This window comes from Pituophis catenifer, unplaced genomic scaffold (assembly GCF_029215685.1).
Source record: "Pituophis catenifer annectens isolate HBS135680 unplaced genomic scaffold, rPitCat1.0.hap2 SCAF_4, whole genome shotgun sequence".
NCBI lineage: Eukaryota > Metazoa > Chordata > Lepidosauria > Squamata > Colubridae > Pituophis > Pituophis catenifer.
This window is the reverse complement of record NW_027256884.1, coordinates 104,361,592-104,381,014: the sequence shown is the minus strand read 5'-3', so window position 1 is coordinate 104,381,014 and position 19,423 is coordinate 104,361,592. Positions and strand designations below refer to the sequence as shown.

General features: G+C 41.2%; 1 protein-coding gene across 1 annotated transcript in view; it reads left to right on the top strand.

Moving 5' to 3' along the window:
- Positions 1-6,196: 6,196 nt before the first annotated feature.
- Positions 6,197-19,423, top strand: part of IGSF11 (immunoglobulin superfamily member 11) — a 180,167-nt gene continuing 166,940 nt past the window's right edge. Inside the window, exon 1 of the mRNA XM_070942778.1 lies at positions 6,197-6,463. Coding sequence (XP_070798879.1) covers positions 6,394-6,463 — 70 coding nt within the window. The 5' untranslated portion in view covers positions 6,197-6,393. The remainder of the gene's footprint in view (positions 6,464-19,423) is intronic.

Here is a 19,423-nt window from a genome sequence, read left to right as displayed (position 1 = left end):
GTGTGTCACAATCGTCTGGGCCAGGGCAGTGGCCTCGTCCACGGGCAGCTGTTGATACGCTTGGGCGAGGTCCAACTTCGCGAAGACCTTGCCCTGACCCAGCGAGTGGAGGAGATGTTGGACCACGGGGACGGGGTAGTGATTAGCCTGCAACGCCCTATTAAGGGTTGCCTTGTAATCGGCGCAGATCCTAATAGATCCGTCAGCCTTTAGAGGAATCACTATAGGGGTCTCCCATTTAGCATGTTCTACAGGTTGGAGAATCCCTTGTGCTATTAGTTTGTCCAGTTCCCGGTCTACTCTGGCTCGCAGTGCAAGTGGCACCCTTCGAGGCTTCAGTCGCCTAGGAGCCACCTGGGGGTCCAGATTGAAAGAGATGGGGAGCCCTGTATATTTACCAAGCTGGCCATCGAACACATCTGCAAACTCGCGAGTCAGTTCAGCGGCGATGTCAGAACTGGTGGCATGGACTCCGGACACACCCAGACGTAACGCAGCGAACCAGTCTAACCCCAGCAAGCTAGGAAGACGGTTCCGCACGACAATCAGAGGCAGGCGACCTGAAAAAGAGCCATAAACAACATGGAAAGAACCACAGCCTAACGTGGGGATTTGCCTCCCCTGGTAGTCCTTGAGTTTGATAGGGCAGGCATCCAAGCGCTGTGGAGAGAAAGAAGGAATTAGAGCCTTTAGAGTGGACCATGCAATTAAGGAACGGGAGGAGCCCGTATCCAGTTCCATACGGCACGGCGAGCCTTCCAGCTGGATCGTGAGGAAGATCTTGCTGGCAGCCCCGGGTGAGGAAGCGTGGCTGATGCCCACAGCGTCGACCTCTGCGTCTTGAAGTTCCTCCACACGATTCCCACGGCGCGCAAACCGTTTTGCCTTAGGACGCTTGGGAGCAGGCTCGCCCGAGTCATCATGGAGCGGAAAGGCAGCTCGGCAGACCCTGGAAAGGTGGCCGCGTTTCCCGCAGCGGCGGCAGATGGCAGACTTAAAACGACACTCTGCCCTGCTGTGCTGGCCCCCGCAACCCAGGCATCCGCCCTGGGGAGGTTTAACAACAGGTGGCACACGTTGCTTCCGGCTGGACTTTAGGCGGCACACCTCCCCCTCGGTCTCTGGGGCATCCTCCCCGTCAGATTCCTCATAATGCACGGCTTGAGGCGGGGCGGACGAAACTCCTCCCCCCCCAGCCTGCGCCCTTTGGATCTCAGCAGACGAGTGGGCTGACATCTCTGACGCCCTGGCTTCGTCCATGGCAACAGGGAGAGTCAAATCTGAACGAGCAAGTAGTCTTCGCTGAAGTTTTAAATCGCGAATACCACAGACCAGCTGGTCCAGGAGCATGTCGTCAAGCTCCCGAAACTCGCAATGCAGTGCCGCTGCACGCAGGGACGCCATGTACTCATTGACAGACTCCCCATCCTTCTGAGAGCGCTGGTAAAATGCGTGGCGCCGGGCAATTTTAGAGGGAGAGGGGGCGTAGTGTTGCCTCAACTTCTCTAACAGGACCTCCCAGGGTACAGTAAAGACTGGCTGCGGGGCAGTCAGAGCCCTGGCCGTGGCAAAAATGTCCCGCCCGCATGAACTTAAGAAATAGCCTCTCTTCCTGGCGGGGGATAGATCGGCGAGATCGTTAGCGTGTAAAAAACACTCAAACCGTTCTAGGTAGTTGTCCCATGTCTCTGCAGCCGGCTCGAACGGCGAGAATGTTGGAAGCGTGACAGCCATTCCGAATACGATCAGGCGTAGGGTTGCCTCAGGTCTCCATCCCACCTTCGTCGCCAGTTGTTGTGTCTTTAGGGACGACTCTGGAGCCAGGCCGTTGAATTCTTAACTTTATTAACCAGGTAACATGACACAACAAGTGAGAGCGAACAGAACGCGAACGCACGATCTGACAGCTCCTAAAAAACCCGAGCTGTCAGACAGCGGCAACCAATTAACACCCAGGCAACTCCCGCTACTTTTGTTGCTGTGCGTCTCCGCCAATCCCATCCTGCTGACGACACAGCCGGCTCCAAAGCGGCCGAGCCGGCGGGGACTTAACACCAACCATTAAAAGGTGACCTATAGAAAGCAATTTGGCAAACTCTCAATAAAATAAAAATATCCCATAGCTTTACTATAGGATGGCCAAGGCTAGGCTTCTCAAGTCTGCTGGCCTCTAGATTGGTTGGGACTACAGCTCCCAGAATGCTGAGCAAAGATGAATTTGGAAAGATAAAGATGTTCAGCATTCCAAACTCTTGTTCAGTCTACCTCAACCTTGAAGATTTAACAAGATGTTATATATGCTATTATTACATATACACGTTGACTTTATGTACTAAAATGGGAATGGTAGGTATGCCACCATGAGCACTTGAATGGAGGTGGATTATGAATCTGATATGTATGCAATTTATATTATTTGTTCTACATTGACTGGGTACTTTATGTTGTACATTGGCTGGATACTTTACAGCCTCTGTAATGGAAGATGAAATTGTATTTTCGTAGCTATAACAACTGACTTGCAGATATATGTAGGAATGGGTTAAGAAAAAATGTCCCAAAATGCTGCCCACTTCTGTTGGAGGCAATCCTTCAATAATTCTTGTTCAAAGCCATTCCAGATATATAGGTACCAACCAGCAAAACTGAGTCTGGAAAAGAGGAAGCTTATCCAGATGAAATAGGATCCAAATATTTGAAGATTTGAATTCTTTCCAATAGCAGCCCCTTTAGAATAACTTAATCTGGATATTATTAGGTTATGCAATATTTTTAATTTAATCTCAAAAAAAGGGTTCAGAGCATTCAGGGACACAAACATAGCACTTGTTTCAACTTCTTAAAGCAGCTGCATCTTTTCTCAGGGTCACACAAATGCTATGGAGGGAAACTGAAATCCTGGGAAAGATGCAGCTGCTATGAGGTGCTGGAGATATAAGTTACATTTCACTTGGGCTGAATTCCAAAGGGCTGCAGAATTTTATCTACTACGTCAAATACATTTTTGGCAGATCTTTCTTCTCAAGGAAAGTGATGCCACTAAAATATCTATAGACTCATTGCAGCAGTGTCCATGTCAAGCGACAAATAACCTGAAGACATTTTGATTACTTAAATATGGGTTGGGAGGAGGCATGATTAAGTGAATCCATATAGCAACTGGCTTAAAAACTGCAGTCAAAGAGAACTCATGAACAGTTCCTTATCAATTTAGATTAGCAGGTCAAGTGGGATTCCATGTGGCCTGGAAATCTTCCACTCATGATTTAGATGAGAAGGAAAGATGTATATCATATTTGCAGATGACACAAAGCTGCAATAGTTTTGAAGAGAAAATAAACTTCTAAATTTTCTTGATGGCTTCAATCAATCAATTCAATTTACTGTGGTTGTAAACTAGTACACATGAGAGATAAATTAGAGAAGTGGGCTGAAAATATCAGAATTAGATTTAATCAGGGAAAAAAAACCCCTTCAGCTGCATTGCTATAGGATGCAGGGATATGGGAAAAGGATGTCTGCATTGCAGTTTAATCTAAGATGAAGTAGTTTGATGGCTGCTACAAAGGCAATGGCATTTTAGGCTGCATCAATATCATTTTCAAATCACAGGAAGTAATACTTTATCGTATCCTGTACTAGGCAGACACCACTTTGATTACTGTCTCCAGTTCTGGACATCAGACTTTAAGAAAATTTCAGATATTCTATAACAAAGACAAGGAAGGTTAATAAGGATGATCAGGGGACTAGATGCAACTTCCTTTGAATCCAGAAAATGCAATTGTGACAGCAGATAGCACTTTTCAAATATCTGAAAGGGAGTCACATAGAAGAAGCTAAGATATGTTCTCTGCAACGGAATAATAATCTTGTTATAAAAGGCAGATCTAAATTGACTGTTAGGAACAATTTCCTAGCAATTTGATAATGGAACCAATTGCTGAGAGACGTGATGAACCCCCTTTTCTAACGGTAGACCAGCACTGCACGTAGCCAGGGGTCATATGCACCTGTTGTTCGGGGATGGTTGCTTAGGTGTTCCATTTATATTTCTACCAATGTAACCCTCTGGCTAGGGGGCATTCAAACAGCAAAAGAATATGAAGTTGGACAACCAATCAGCATTCAGGATGTGCACCTCCACACAAAGCAACAGCTGAGATTTGGGAGAGGTCTGTGTCAGTCTGTCTGCAGCCATTTGCAACCTACACTTAATCATCAATTCTTTTGCAGTGTAGGTAGGAGGAACAGCTACAGGCAGTTGTGGGCAATGCTAAATCAGCCTTTTAGACATGTTCAACTGGAGGCCTGACAAACATCTGTAGTGAAACCATGTTCAAATAAGCTACAATTTGCTGGATTTATATACTCTAAAAAAAGAACAAACAATGCTTCACCTTTTCCCATTTTACACAGCCTCAGCTCTCACACATACCGTTATCACAATAAACAGTGTCTAATGTCTGTGATAAATTCTGGTTGATGGGATCCATATCATACAGAGCACCTTCATGGAAAGAAAACATCTGATGTCAAAATTTACTCTTAAGACATCTGATAGAATTTACATCACAAAAATTGAAGGGATAAAGCCATTGTACCATGTTGACTTTAAAGCTGTTTACCTACCCTAATAAGCCATGCTGTATAGTTTTTTTTTAGTAAATTTGGTTAATATGTGAACCCATCCATTAGCTCTGCTCACACTTGGTTCATGCATAACTGAAGCTAGAATTATGGTTTATAAGTAAATAAAATAAAAGAGTCAGTTTAGTATAATGGCTAAGGTGCTGACCTAGAAAACAGGAGACTGAGTTTGGACCAATCTCTCTCAGCCCAATCCACCTCACAGGGTTGTTGTGGGGTAAGAGAGTAATGGCATTTTTATTTATTAAGGCTGAGCAGCGATACAGATTTGAAGGCAAATGTTATCTAGTGCACGTATGGGCATGCACACAGCCCTGGTTGGCAATTCCATAAATGAAATGCACTTTTTGCTGGAATTTTCTTGTAGCTCTGAAGAATATGCTGAGAAAAGATGCAGCTACTTAAGGAGCTGCAGGGAAATTGTAAGTGAGTGTCTTGGCATATTCCCCCTTCCCTCCACGTTATGTCTTGCCTGGTTGTAGTTTCAGGTTGCATCAGCTACACTAGACACCCTATTCAATCACAAGACTTTAAATAGTATCTGTAAGCAAGCAGAATGCAAGTATGCATGACTTGCACTTCCTTTTCTCTTTTGCATTCCCGACCAAACCTGGAACAAGGATTTATGGATTTCTTTTCACTGTATTAAGTCCACAAGAAGGTACATCTCCACGAAGCTCTCCGAAGGGGGAAATGCGCGCAAGAACGATGGCCTCCAACGTTACATAAAGAAGAAGCCTAACATCGCAATCTGGGGTCTTTCCCTCTCCCACCTTTTCTCCATTAGCATCCAAAGTAATCTTCACTGTTTCTGCTAAGACTTTGCCACCACTTGGAACCCGCGGCACGCCCCTAGCGGGCTGGTGCGCGATGTCACAAAGGAGAATGCGGGTCCACCTTTCAAGCCTGCGCGTGATGTCAGAAGTTCATCGTTGCCAAGGATCCTGGGTTGCAATCCCGGGTCACTCTTCTAAGAGGGCTTCATACCAATCGAGGAGAATTGTTCCAACTTCGGCAGTTTCTTTTAGCTCAGATAACCTGAGGAGAAAGACAGGAGGGGAACAGCCCTCTCCTCCCTTCTTTTCGCCTAGAGTTGACCGGGCCGCCAGTGAGCCGCCTAAGCAGCGTTGGGGAGGCAGCAGCAACAGCAGAAGCGGGAAGAGGTGCCGGTTTGGGCAGGGAACGCGCTTGAACTTTGAAGCCAAAAGGTGCAGGGAATTTAGTGGCCCGCCGTTTCGGAGGCGCGCGGGAAAAGCCCGTGTCTCCCGCTGCGTCAAGAGGGAAAGCGGCCCAGCCCTCCCCCCCCCCGCATTGAACCCCACCCCGGGGTAGCCCGAGCCAGACTGGCGGGGACGGCGGCGAGCGCGCGTGCTGTGGCCAAAGGAAGGCGGCGGCTCTTCTTCCTCACCGATTGCGGTAGCAGCTCGGGGAGCCGCCAGGCTGCGCTCTCGAGCCGGCTCGCAGTGTGGCTGCGGCCCCGGGCTGCCGGGCTCCGGAGCGCCAGAGCCTCCCGGGGAGCAAGCAGTGCGAGCGGTTGGTCCCGGGACAGCAGCAGCTGCTGCAGCGGGAGGAGCCGGAGCGGCTCGCTGCTGCAGCGGGAGCCGCCCCGGCTCGGAGCTTTGCCTGTCCGGGTTGCGGAGATAACACCTGGCGCCCCTCAAAGAGGGGTGGCTTCGGTAGGACTTCGGCGGACAGAACGACGCGCCGCCGCGGCTGCCCACACGGCTCCTCTCCGCGCCCGGCATGACTTGCAAGGGTTCATCGAGCTGGGCACTTTGGGTGGCCCCCTTGGCTACGCTGCTGTCTCTGCGAGGTAAGGGAAACCTGAGGAGGGGTGAGGGAGGCCAGAGGGTGCTGGGCGGGCGCCGGAGAAGTGGCAGAAACCTGGGAGGCACAAATCGCCCATCTTCGTCTTCGGCAGTTTTGTTCCCTGCGCTGGATTCGAACTCTCAACTTTAGCGCCAAGGAGCGCGCTAGGTTGCCGCTCTGGGGTCGGCTGAACAGCAGCTAACCGCAGCATAGAAGATAGTTTTCTTCCTTTGCTGACTGAGGAAGTTGCTGTAAAGTTGAAGGAAGGGGTTCCCGGTGGGTTATTTCGTCTTATCCAAATATCACTAGACGCTATCCGCCTTGATTATTTCGCAGAATTACCAGATTTTGTATTTTAACACTCTGTTGTGCCCAAGGAAAAAAAGCAATGTGCACCAGAGAGTTATGGTACAACCAGTTTCTGTCTGGACAGAAGGGGGAAAAATAAATCCAATCTACTATGTGACCTTTTAAGGAACAATCTCTCCAAAAGTGATGTTAGAGAACTAGAAATGCTTTACTGTACTTGGCTCTCTTTTTTTTTCTCTAAATGCAGGAGTATAAAAGTTGATATACTATTTCTAGCAGGTGTGGAGAGCATTTATTGTTTTTCATGTTTAGAACTTGAATATAATTTTTTAAAACTCACAATATATGGTATTTGTATTTAACTTTATAAAACACTCATTTTCATGTCCCAAGATTCTTTTTCTCAGTTAAATGGCATATATTCTTAAAAGTGCCATTATTATGTTTGTTAAGTAACTTGTTCACGTTATTTTTTTATTCCTACATTTCATTTCCATTGCACAAACTTAAAGTAATAAAGTTTGTAAAACTTTCTACTCTGGCCTTGTAGAGTTTCTCTTGAAAGCATGCAAGATGTATGATGCAGGAGAATATCAGAAAAACAGAAATGCTAGTAAAACTCTAGCAGTCAAATCTGCTCAGTGCTACAGAAGTAAGTCTGGTGAAGACCATGAAAAATTATAATATTCCCACATTCCTAAAGTTGAAGCCAGATTTTATCTCATAACTTACCTTTTCTTACAGCTTTTGTGCTCATTGTTTCCATTTTGCTGTGACTAAATCTTGTGGACACATTTAATATATATATATATTTAGTGGAATAAATTATTTCTGCATAGTCCTTGCTCATTTTTTTAAAAATTACAGATTTTAGTACAGGCATGCATCTAGTGGCCCAGATGCATTTTAGAAGTATTGTTTTTCTGTTATGTCCTTATGATATTTTCATCTCAGTTTTCCTCCATGAATGAGACAGTTTTATATAGTATCTCTCCCCTCCTTTCTGACACTGTTCAAGGGCATCTTCAATGTGTATAAAATATATTAAGCTTTGTTACTTTTAACCTTGGAGGGAAGTCACATGACTGGTGGTGACTGGGAACAGAAGCAGTAGAGTTGGGATAGGAATCAGCAGCTCAAGAATGGGTGGTCAGCTGAGGGAAAGCTTATAATCAGTTAATTCAGTATTGACTGTTCTATTATTATTCAAAGACAATGGATTTGAAGTCACTGACATAAAAAAAATTGCTTTATTTTAGTATTCTCATATGTCCATAAGACAGTACAGTACAGATATAAAAAACTGAACTCCAAGGACTTTTGCTACCCATTAATTTAAATCAATGGGATTTGAGTGTAAGTAATTGTGTTTAAGATCAAGGCTCAGTTTACAAAAACTTGGAAGTGCCTGGAAGCCACATCAAATGTCTAAATGAAGATAATTATGTCTATTAATTGCTTATGGTTTATCTTGATAATTCTTAAAGGTCACGGGGAGTGTTTGGAGAAAATACATCTTTTATTCTCTTTTTCCTCTTTTTGTCATGTGATTTAGTTATCTAGCATGTGATGTATTCATTCAGGCTGTTGACATTAGCGAAGCTGGAGGCTTGAAGGAATGAGGGCCCTGCAATTAGGATCCAGATGCAGGACTCTGCCAACTGCGAGGCAATTTGTTTTGTACATTTGCCAGTGCACTTTCTTCTGTGCCTATAACATTCTCTGTATTTCTGCTAGGATTTTCTTAAGTACTTAGAAAACTTAGAGATCAATTCTATAGTCAGTATTCCTAGTCTGGATATGAAGCATGTCCACTTTTTTTCCTTCTCATCAGCAAGTCACTGCTTCTTGAAGCATCCTTTCCTCCTCAAAGTCAAGCAGGTATCATTTAGTTCAAGATTTGTTTTCAATTAGTGTGTAGCTCAAGGGAGTTGATGTAGGACATCCATATCAGTTCTATAGGCCATAAAAAACTAGCTTTGGATAACCAGTCCGAAGTATGTAAAGTATGTTATTTGAAACTGAGATTTGCCTTTGGAGCAGGGGGCTTGTCCCATAGCGGTGCTGATTTGAATGCAGAGTTTAGTTTGCATTAAACCAGAGCATCCAGTTCTCTGACCATTGACATGAAAGTAAGCCAGGTTAGAATTAGCTATACAGGAAGTCCTCAATTTACGACCACAATTGAGCCCAACATTTATGTTACTAAGTGTGAGACAGTTGTTAAGTGAAATTTGACCCATTTTACAGCTTTTCTTGCCATAGTTGTTAAGTGAATTACTGTATTTGTTAAGTTAGTAACACGGTTGTTAAGTGAATCTGGCTTCCCCATTGACTTTGCTTGACAGAAGGTCACAAAAGGTGATCACATGACCCTGGGATATTGCAACTGTCACAAATATGAGTCAGTTGCCAAGTATCTGAATTTTGATCATGTGACCATGGGGATGCTGCTGTGATCATAAGTGTAAAAACAGTCCTAAGTCACTTTTTTCACTACAGTTTTAACTTTGAACAGTCACTAAACGAATTGTTGTAAATTGAGGATTGCCTGTACTGAGGAATTAATGGAAACCAAGAATATTGTGCCAGAATTTTGGTGTGATAGGAGGAATATTTAAGCCGTATCACTCCATAAAACACATCACAGCATTAACCATTTCAGCCAGGGAATGATTATTTGCGTTACACTGTTGTAGGGTTAGGATTTTTTTTTATAACAGGAATATTATGTAAATATTAGAAGTATGTGAACACTGATCCTCCCTTCCACCAGAAATATTTTTTTCAAGTTTTCTTACGACTGTGTTGAGCTTTCCAGTGGAAATAAAAGAAGTGTGCTTTGACTACTTAAGTATTGGCATGTCTCTTTCAAAAAAGGATGTTTTTAATGACATGTGGGAAGTTATGCCCACATTCCATGATACTCTCAAACATAATGCAACATAAACTTTTGCTAATATTGTACTGTAAAGGGATATGTAACTAAATTGTCAAAATTTGTATGCAAAACATTGAAATGCTGGCATAGCAAGAGCAATGATTGTTCAATGAAGCGAATGTGGCCTTCATACGTTAGTACTGGATTTTGGATCTCAGCATTGAGATTACAGAAAATGGTAAATATTCAATTTACCATTGCTCAAAAGTCTATACCTAAAGTGAAAAGTAAATATGATACGGGGATGATTAGACTAGAATGAAGTTGAATTATTCATCAAAGATAACTGCTATCCAGGACCTTGACCCATGGCAGTCATGGAAAAAAGATTACCTCATATAGTTATAACTGTTACTCAGTTTGTCAAAATGACAAGATAATTAGGACATTGTGGGATAGATGCACAGTGGATGGAGTTTTAGGCTATATCCATGTAAGTGTAAGCAACTGCTCCACATTATTCTGCTTTAGTCATACCATTCCTCAAGTAATATGTTTTGGGCATTATATTGATCAGGTTCTTAGAAGAAAATTTAGAATTACTAGAGGTCTAGAAAAGAAATTGAAGGAGTAGTGTATCTTTAGCTCTGAAAATATTGAAGTGGGATATGTCATTCTTTAAATGTCTGAAAATGCGTCCCATAAAAGAAAATTAAGACCCATTTTTCTCATCCCAAAGTGTAGTAGGGCATTGGATAATAGTATAAATTAGAGGAAGACAGATTCTGACTGAATATTAGTGGGGAAATATGCCCTTCCTCACAGAGAAATTCAACAGTAGAACTAATGACCCAGAGAGGGGATTGTCTCTCTGTATTTGATGTGTTCAAGTGAAGGCTTTAGAGCTTTTTATTTGAGATGTTTTAATTTGGGTTCTGCAATGAGCAGAGGTTTAGACTCACTGGCCTAAACTGTTCCTTCTGTGAGTGTGATATGCTGCCTATTTGTTGTATGAAAATGAGGAATGGATCACGGTGAGCCTTGAGCAGTGTGGAACATAATTTTCTTCCTTCTTGTAGAATGAAAAGTACAGCAAGTTGCTGCTTCCCCATGTTACAACATGTACAGACTGCTACATGTTGGTTTAGAGCTCCTTTGCTTGTAGAGTAGGAGCTGAATGACAAAAGAGAAGCATTAGTAAAAGCAGGTATCCACCTGTGGGGACAAGAGAGGGAAGACACTTTTTGTTATGACACATTATCTGTTTATTTCATTTTGTACCTTTGACACAAGTATGTAATCTGCAGTTTTTACTTCATGATCTCACGATGTGCAGAGTGTCATGTTGATATCATTGTGGCTTTTAATACATGCTTACGTTTGTGAGTATTTTGGGCCACATTATATGTTAGAATTTAGAAAGTGGATTAGTGAGATTTGCTATTGCTTTAAGAAATGTATTCACTTAGTTCAGATGACCATTCATTCATAAACAAGACTGAATGGCTAAAACTTTAAAAATAGCAATGCATACAAATAATAAAATCCAGAGGGGAAAACAAAAATAAAGCACACATAAATGTATCCATGGCACAAATGTAAAATTAGTTTAATATAAATATTAACATATTAATGGTTCACACATCATCTTGGCCCAATGCTGAAGGGAACAACTGGGTCTTCAAGATAATTCTAAAAGCCAATATTTGCAAAATCCAGTCATCTGGATTTTGGAAAGAGCTACTGCCATAGGAGAGGCACTGAAACAGAGAAGGAACACTTTCTAGGTCCTGCTAGATGGCACAATTCAACATATGGGATCTGGAACCAATCCTTATTAGGAAGGCAGGAGAAATTGGTGCTGAGGACCTTCAAATATCCTAGTCATGTGCTTCACACAAATGATTTTATTGGGTACATCTAATAGCTTATATTCACCCAGATGTCTATTTGAAAATCAGTTTAGCTTGTGCAGAAGTGGTATTGCCTAGGGCGTGGGTCCCTAACCCACAGTCTGTGGACCAGCACAGGTCCACCACATGCCAGAAACTGGGCCGTGCTAACAATTGAAGCCTCATCAGCGGGATGCAGGCAGCATGCAAAGCCACACCCTCTTTGGTCCACAGAAAAACCTGTTTCCACAGAACCGGTCCCTGGTGCCCAAAAGGTTGGGGCTGCTGGCCTAAGGGTCTGGTGATTATCTCTTGCCTTCGATATTACCTGTCTGGCTGTTTTGATCTTGCAGGGTTGGCATGCTCCAGGTTCCTTCAATTAAACAATGTCATGTTTTGGGACCCTAGAATGTACCTGTAGCAGAGCCTGCTCTCTGAAGTGAGCTTTCTCCTGAGATCTGGATAGCCCTATGCTGCTGCTGGTTAGAAGAGCTGTGAAGATATGGCTCTTCACCCAGGCCATTGGGGAAGGAGAATGACCCCTTGCTTCATTTCCCTCCTCCAAGTTTTTTATTTTATTTTACAATATATCCATATCAATGCATGAACAGTGTGGTACCTGGGTATCATACATTTTAGTATAAATAAAAATAGTGCTATTAATCATATTTGTTACATTCCTCAAGCTTATGTAGTTCTAGAGTTAATACACATATTTGTATTAAATTATAGACTTTCATTATTTAATTATTCAATGTTATTCCAATGCCAATCACAATATTGTTTAAACATACATAATAATACGATCATTCAATTTCTAATCTTCCCTGTTATTATTTTGTCTTATTGTATAAAAATGAGTATACTAATATTCCCCCTTGGTTCATTTCGATGAGGCCTATCTTCTTGCCATTTTTAATCTTTTATCTTCACCACCTTTTTAACTGGTTTTATTGTGATTTCTTTGTTTTGATGGTTTAAGCTCTCCATAGTTTTTGAGAGTTGAGTGGCATTTAAAAGTATTAACAAATAAACGCCAAGGTGTGTGTGTAACTTACTAGCACTGCTGTACTCTGAACCAGCTGTAGCTTCCAATTTTTAATTTAATATACTTTAAATTAAATTTAACTATTTTCCATCAAAGTTATATGCTACCAACAAATTATTAGTGACAATATATTATGTCTTATAACAACAAAACCATCATAATAACAGAATCAAGTTAAAACTTTAACAACATTAGACAGTATAATAGTATATTTATTATCACAGCCACTTTGGTATAGTGGTTAAGACATCAGGCTAGAAATAGGGAGAGTGAGTTCTAGTCTTGCCTTAGACCGGGGGCGTCAAACTCACATCGTCATGGTGGTGTCGTGACATATTGGGACTTTTTCCCCCTTCCCTAAACGGCGTGGGCGTGGCCAATGGGTGATGCATCCAGCCTGCAGGGCGGGAGTTTGACAGCCCTGCCTTAGACACAAACCCAGTAGGGTAACCTTGGGTAGTCACTTTCTTTTAGCACAGTCAGTGGCAAACCATGTTTGAAATCTTGCCAAGAAAACCACAGGACTTTTCTTGGCAGTCATCAAGAATTAACAGTAACTCAAAGACACAACAAACATACAAAATATATTCATTACTAGCATTCAGTTTTACATTGTTCATAATTGTTTCCAAAAGATATTTCTGTCTTTATTACATCTTATGGAAGGAACACTGAAGGAACAGCCTTGCTTCTGAAGTGTGTTTCAGGGCAGAAAAACTGTCTTTTGTGATTGTAGGCCTCACTTTAGAAAATTGGGAAACCATCAGTAGGTTATCTGAGGAAGATTTTCTTGGTGGTGGTGGATTTGGTAGTTGAAGTACCTGAATGGCCAGCAGTATAGAGTTTACAAGTCAAAACTAGCCCTTTAGGTGCCGTCCAGAAACAAATAAGTAACCAGTGCAGGGGTGTAAATGGTGTCAGTTAATATACAACCATTGCATTTAGGATTGATTAATATGTAATTATGTGATGGTTCTCACTTACTGTAGGTAGGTCCTTGAGTTCCATGAAGGGCTGCACCTGAGCATCAACCAGAACTAGGCAAAGGGCTTATGGACCATAGCTTCCACCTGTTTATCTAGCAACAGCTGTGAGTTCAGCAGGACGAAAACATAGACTTGCTCCCTCAAGGGCATTAATACCCATTCAAGACGTTACCAAAACCCACAATGAATGAACAGTAACTAGAATTAAATTACAGTCTGTTTCATCCCATCTAATCTTAGGATATAGGGGACCATGTTTAGAAGGCATCTCTCTAGGTACATTGGAGATGTAGAGGAGTGACAGCAGCAGATACTACTGACTACCATTAGTACATTGAAGGTACCACAACTTGAACTGTTGGATGACCTCTTCCAGTGACTTCATATAAATCTATATACTATTAAAACTCTTGTTCCTGTAATCTTTAACTGGGCAAAATGGTGCTTATAGGACAACAATTTTTGAGCCAAGTTATCTCAAATGGATTAATTTACAGAAAGTGTCCAAAATCTGGACACTGATTTTGTGTCGATGATTCATGTGAAATTGAAATTTGGCAAATTTTGTAAAGCATTTTATGATGTAAACATCATAAAGCAGTTTATGACACTATGCAAAATTTATTTATTTATTTAAAACATTTATATAGCAGCCCACTTTGTAGAAAGTCTGATTGGCTCACAATTAAAAGTTAAATTACATAAAAGCCATATTAAAACTATTTAAACCAAATATATAAAAACAAAAATCTGGCACCAAGTCAAGCTTCTAATGTGCAGTCACCTTATCCCAGGACTTGGGAAAAAGCCAGTATTTGGGGAAAAATCTTTATGGAATGATAGGAAGGTAGAGGCCTGCCAAGCTTCAGAGGGAAAGGTGTTCCATAGGACACTGGGTGCCATAGAAAAGGCATTTTTCCTAGCTGTCATAAAATATTTACTGTACTTAAAGTATTTTTTGGAGTATAAAACACACCTTTTTCCCCCATAAAGGGGTGAAAACTTAGGTATGTCTTATACACCGAATGTAGCCCCGCCCACCCGCTGACCCCTACCCTTTGGCCTCTGCCTCCCAGCAGTTTACCTCCTTGCAGCAAGCAGCAAGAAGAAACAGCTCGTTTCAGCTTCAGCCCAGCCTAATTAGCACAAGTTGATTGGATCGGCCTCCCGACTCTCAGCTCTTTTGCTCTCAGCTCTTTTGCGTGGGCCTCTGCTGCTTGCTACAAGAAGGTAAATTGCTAGGAGCAGTCTTTTTTTCATGTGCTAATCAAGTTATGCTGAAAATGAAAATGAAAGTAAAGCAGGCTATTTGCTGTTTGCTGCAACGAGGCAACATTGCTGGGAGGCAGAGGCAGATTTGTTTTTCTTGTTTTCCTCACCAAAAAAGGTAGGTGCGTCTTATAGTCCAGAGCGTCTTCTACTCCAAAAAATACGGTACTTCCAACCGTGGTATACAATTCAACATGGGCTATTTTCAAGGCAGAGTGTATCCCAACTTTTCCACAGAAGCTAGTATATTAGAAGTTCTGTTATTGATGACATTGAGAAATACGATAAATATCTTTGAAAGAATGATCCGTCAGGACATGAGTTGTCTAGTACTAAAACACTTATGTTTGTAAACCTGAACTGGGAAAAATGATGTAATCTTGAGGCAAAACATTTTCAACTAAATTACCTCAAATGGGCTAACTTACAGAATGCTTCAAAATCTGGGACCCCTGTGGAATTGAAATTTGGCAAATCATGTAAAATATTTTATGACAAAAATTACCATAAAGCAAATTTCCATAAAACATTTCCTATGGTCAGCTCTTGCTGTTTGATTGTGCTGTACAGTTCAACACAATGGGCTGCTTTCAAGGCAGATGCATCTCTCAATATCTCCATGATTTTTTTCAAGTATATTAGAAGCTCTGCCATTGTTGAAGGCATTGAGGACTCTGGTAGGGCAGTAGCTCTGAAATGATGACTTAAGTGATCATGGGTTGTCTAGTTAAAAGAGAGAGAAGATTAACTTTATGGAACTCCTGAAAAAAGTGACTATAGGCTCACCTCCAACTGCTCTTGATTGGGATTATCTACTGAGGTAGAAATGGAACATTGTGCCCCAGTCTCCAATCAATCACTATTAATCAAGGAGGATACCTTGATTAATAGTGTCTAGAGTTGCAGACATATCTAAATGAGCCAAGAGCAGTGGTGAAATCCAATTTTTTTTACTTCCAGTTCTGTGGGCATGGCTTGGTAGGCATGTGGCTTGGTGGGTGTGACAGGGGAAGGATACTGCAAAATCTTCATTCCTACCCCACTCGGGGGCCAGCCAGAGATGTATTTGCTGGTTCTCCAAACTACTTAAAATTTCTGCTACCAGTTCTCCAAATTGCTCAAAATGTCCGCTACCGGTTCTCCAGAACCTGTCGGAACCTGCTGGATTTCACCCCTGGCCAAAAGATATGCATTCTGCAGCTGAATCCTTACCATGAACTCAGCAACCTAAAGGGGGAAGATCTAAATAATACTTATGAAATACCTATGGCTCTAGAGAATCTCTCTTAGGGAGAGGTGTACTGTAGCCTTCTTCAAATGCTTCTTTCCATGTTTCTTGCCATCTGGACTAAAGGGTTGTTTATAAAATAAGATGGCAATGAACCTGCTTTTTATTTCTTGACTGACTTACCACAGCCTCTCGAATTGTGAGATACCAGGGATATGCATCTGTCCATTTCCTCAAGTCCCCAGACCAAAAAGAATCCCAGATAACCAGACAGATAATACCCCAGTCATCACTGTAGACTCTGTTCAGGACTGAGCAAGTCTGGGGTGATTTTCTTGGCAAAATGGTAAACAAAACAATTATAGTTGCCAAACACAAGATCTTCCTGGACTTCCCTTCCTAAGAGGGGATTTATTACCCTAAACAAGGCAGCTGGTTGACAGTCTGCCAATGCAATAAGGGAGGAGATATAATGATACTTTGCTTCTCTTATCATGCTGATGTAGGTTTGAACTTGAGCTTTTACCATGCTTGATAAATTCACTTTTGGACTTTCCCCTGCTATACCAAGCTTGTTTTTAGTGATTTGTGTTCTGGAACTTCTCAGAAAATCAACATGTGATTTAAGATCAGGAAGCACTTACTCAGAGGGCAAAGTCACTGAAACATCCTGTCAAATGTTTGGGATATTCATCAAGGATTGTTCAGAAATCCTGTGGATTCCTCAGATTCGTGGGTCGAATCGTATTAATGGGTCCTTACTCTGCAGAGGTCCCAGGTAGCAGTTAAACTTAATTGTACCAAGAAGTAAATCTGACCACAGCAGTGGACAAGATGTAATGCCATCCATGTTAGGGTCACTAGTCAATCATTCTGAGACAGGGACATGATCTCTGTATGACTGCCTGTATGGGTTAGACTAGAGATTATTTGAGAGTCATGAACTTCAAAGCTTTGCCAAACTGGGTAAGATATGTAGGCTGAAGACACACAACATCAGAATATGAGAGGATTCCAGCACTATCCCAGAGAGCAGATCAACAAGTTTGGAAAGGGAATCAACTGAACAGTATGATGGCCAGTATACAGTACCTGCAATACTGATTTATGAGTATTTATATAATCTACTTTAAATGGACATTGCAGCAGGTGGCAGAGCCGAGATATTGGTTGATCTCAGAAATGCTGAACAGGATCAGATCTGGTTAAAACTTGGTTAGGAGACCACCATGAAAGTTCAGAGCTGTAGCATGAGCTAAAAAATTAAGATATATCTCTGAGGAAGACAGTGGCAAAATGACATGAAATATCCATGTCATCACTCATAACTCTAGGAAAACATTATCACCATTTTAAAAGGGAGGAAATCATTTGTTTTATCAAAGCTTTCTTGATCATTATTCTTTATAGTGTAGAAAAACAGATATATATTTGCTTTTGTATATAAGTCATTTGGTGCTTATGTTAGTGGAAAAATAATTGCATAATCTCAGGTTTTTTTGTCTAAGATTTCTAATTATAAACCATTGCATTCAGAATGACATTGGGTTATGTTTACCTGATCCAGCCTTCTGTACTACCTATATATGCTGTTTTTTTTTAAGTAGCAGTAATTTGGACAAATGGACATAATTGGAATAGAATATAGGAATCCACTCAGCTTTTTAACAAATGTATAATACTACAAATGTGTAATATTATATGCCTTTTTTGGTATTCTCTTTTCCTTTTCCAGAGATGCATATATTGAAAAAGCAAAGCAAACATGAATAAACTTTCTTTACAAACTTTCTTTATTACTATTTTAGTTTCTCAATTTTGAAACTAAGTGAAAAGAATGTTAAAAGAAAATAGTTTCCAGGTAACTCAGGCATTGCCTTAAAAGAAGGATGACAATGGATTTTGTATGCTATCTTGAGTAATAACTACTGCTTACTTTGCAAAAATATGTGACCAGGCACATGTTAAAACTATATTAAAACTAATCTTACTGCTAGGTGATCATCAGCATCTACTCTGTCAACATCTGGTTCCTAATGTTGGTACTTACAGAGCTAGGATTTAAAATAATGGGATTCCCCCCCCCTTTTTTTTTCCCCTTCAGAATCAGATATGGAATTCTCTGCTTAACTTTGAAATTGACTGTCATATGTTAGCTGATCCAGTCTGTTGCCCTTGTGAGGTAACCTACTGTAACTTTCCTTCATTGAGTGGCAAGAAACTTAAATGCACTGTGTCCTTATTCCTTTTGAAAGAAACTTCAAAACATTGTGACTTGGGATGCCGTTTCCAAGGTCTCTTGAAGGAGAGCTAAAATAGTTTGCATCCATATTGCACAGCAGAAAGTAGAGACACTCAGCAGTTCCGGTCTGCGCTGGAATGAATAGATGGCATATTCTTGGCTCCTTGGACCAAGTCTTAGTCACTAGAGAACATTTTATATTTTATGGCAAAATATACAGTATTCCCCATGGTACCCCTTAGGGGATATTTAGCTACTCCTTTTCTGGTGACTCATCTATTTGTCAGGATGCTTCTATTATACTTTTAAAAATACAGTATGCAAGAGTGCTTATAAACAGTTTCTTTCAAGGAGAATTGCATACACAACATATTTGGAGTTGTTCAGGGCAATATGCTAGCTTTCCTTTGTTTTTAAGGTCTATTCAATCTTCTGAATAGTTGTTCTGCTTTAATTTTCTGCTGGCATTATTACATGAAAGCAATTTATATGATTACTCGATTTTGAGTTTTCAAAGAACTCAGAATGTCTGCTTGGACATAAGCCGGTAAGTAAGAATTTTACTTCAGGAATGAAGCTTGGCATAGCTCAGAAATGTGTTGAGCCATGACAGGTTGTTAGAGATGTCTGTCATACTTGCCATTCTGAACCAAAACTTCATGCTCTTTTTTTTTTCATTTTAAGCTCTGTGGTAAAAAGTATTTCTCTCTAAAATATAGCCATCTACTATTGCATGTTGTACAACTTGTTCCTTTGTCAGAATTCTCTTACTTAACATTGTTTTAAGGAGAAAACTGTAGGGAGTGATTATGGTGGAAGATGGAAATTGTAGCATCACTTATATCGGGGTACCAGATTCTGGAAGGCTAAGCACTACTGGCTCTTCAGTTTTATTTGGGTGATTACTTTTGTTTGGTTTAACCTCACAGGGTTTATTTTTCATGTTGAATACTAGGAATTATAAAAGCATAAAGCATATAACATAAAATCATATATGGCATTGATTGTGTTCATATATTTTGCAGCAACGTTCTGAGTATATCTGGAAGTCACCAGGTTTGTGGGAAGTTATTCATAAGTAGAAGACGATTCTGTGTTGTTGTTGTAGT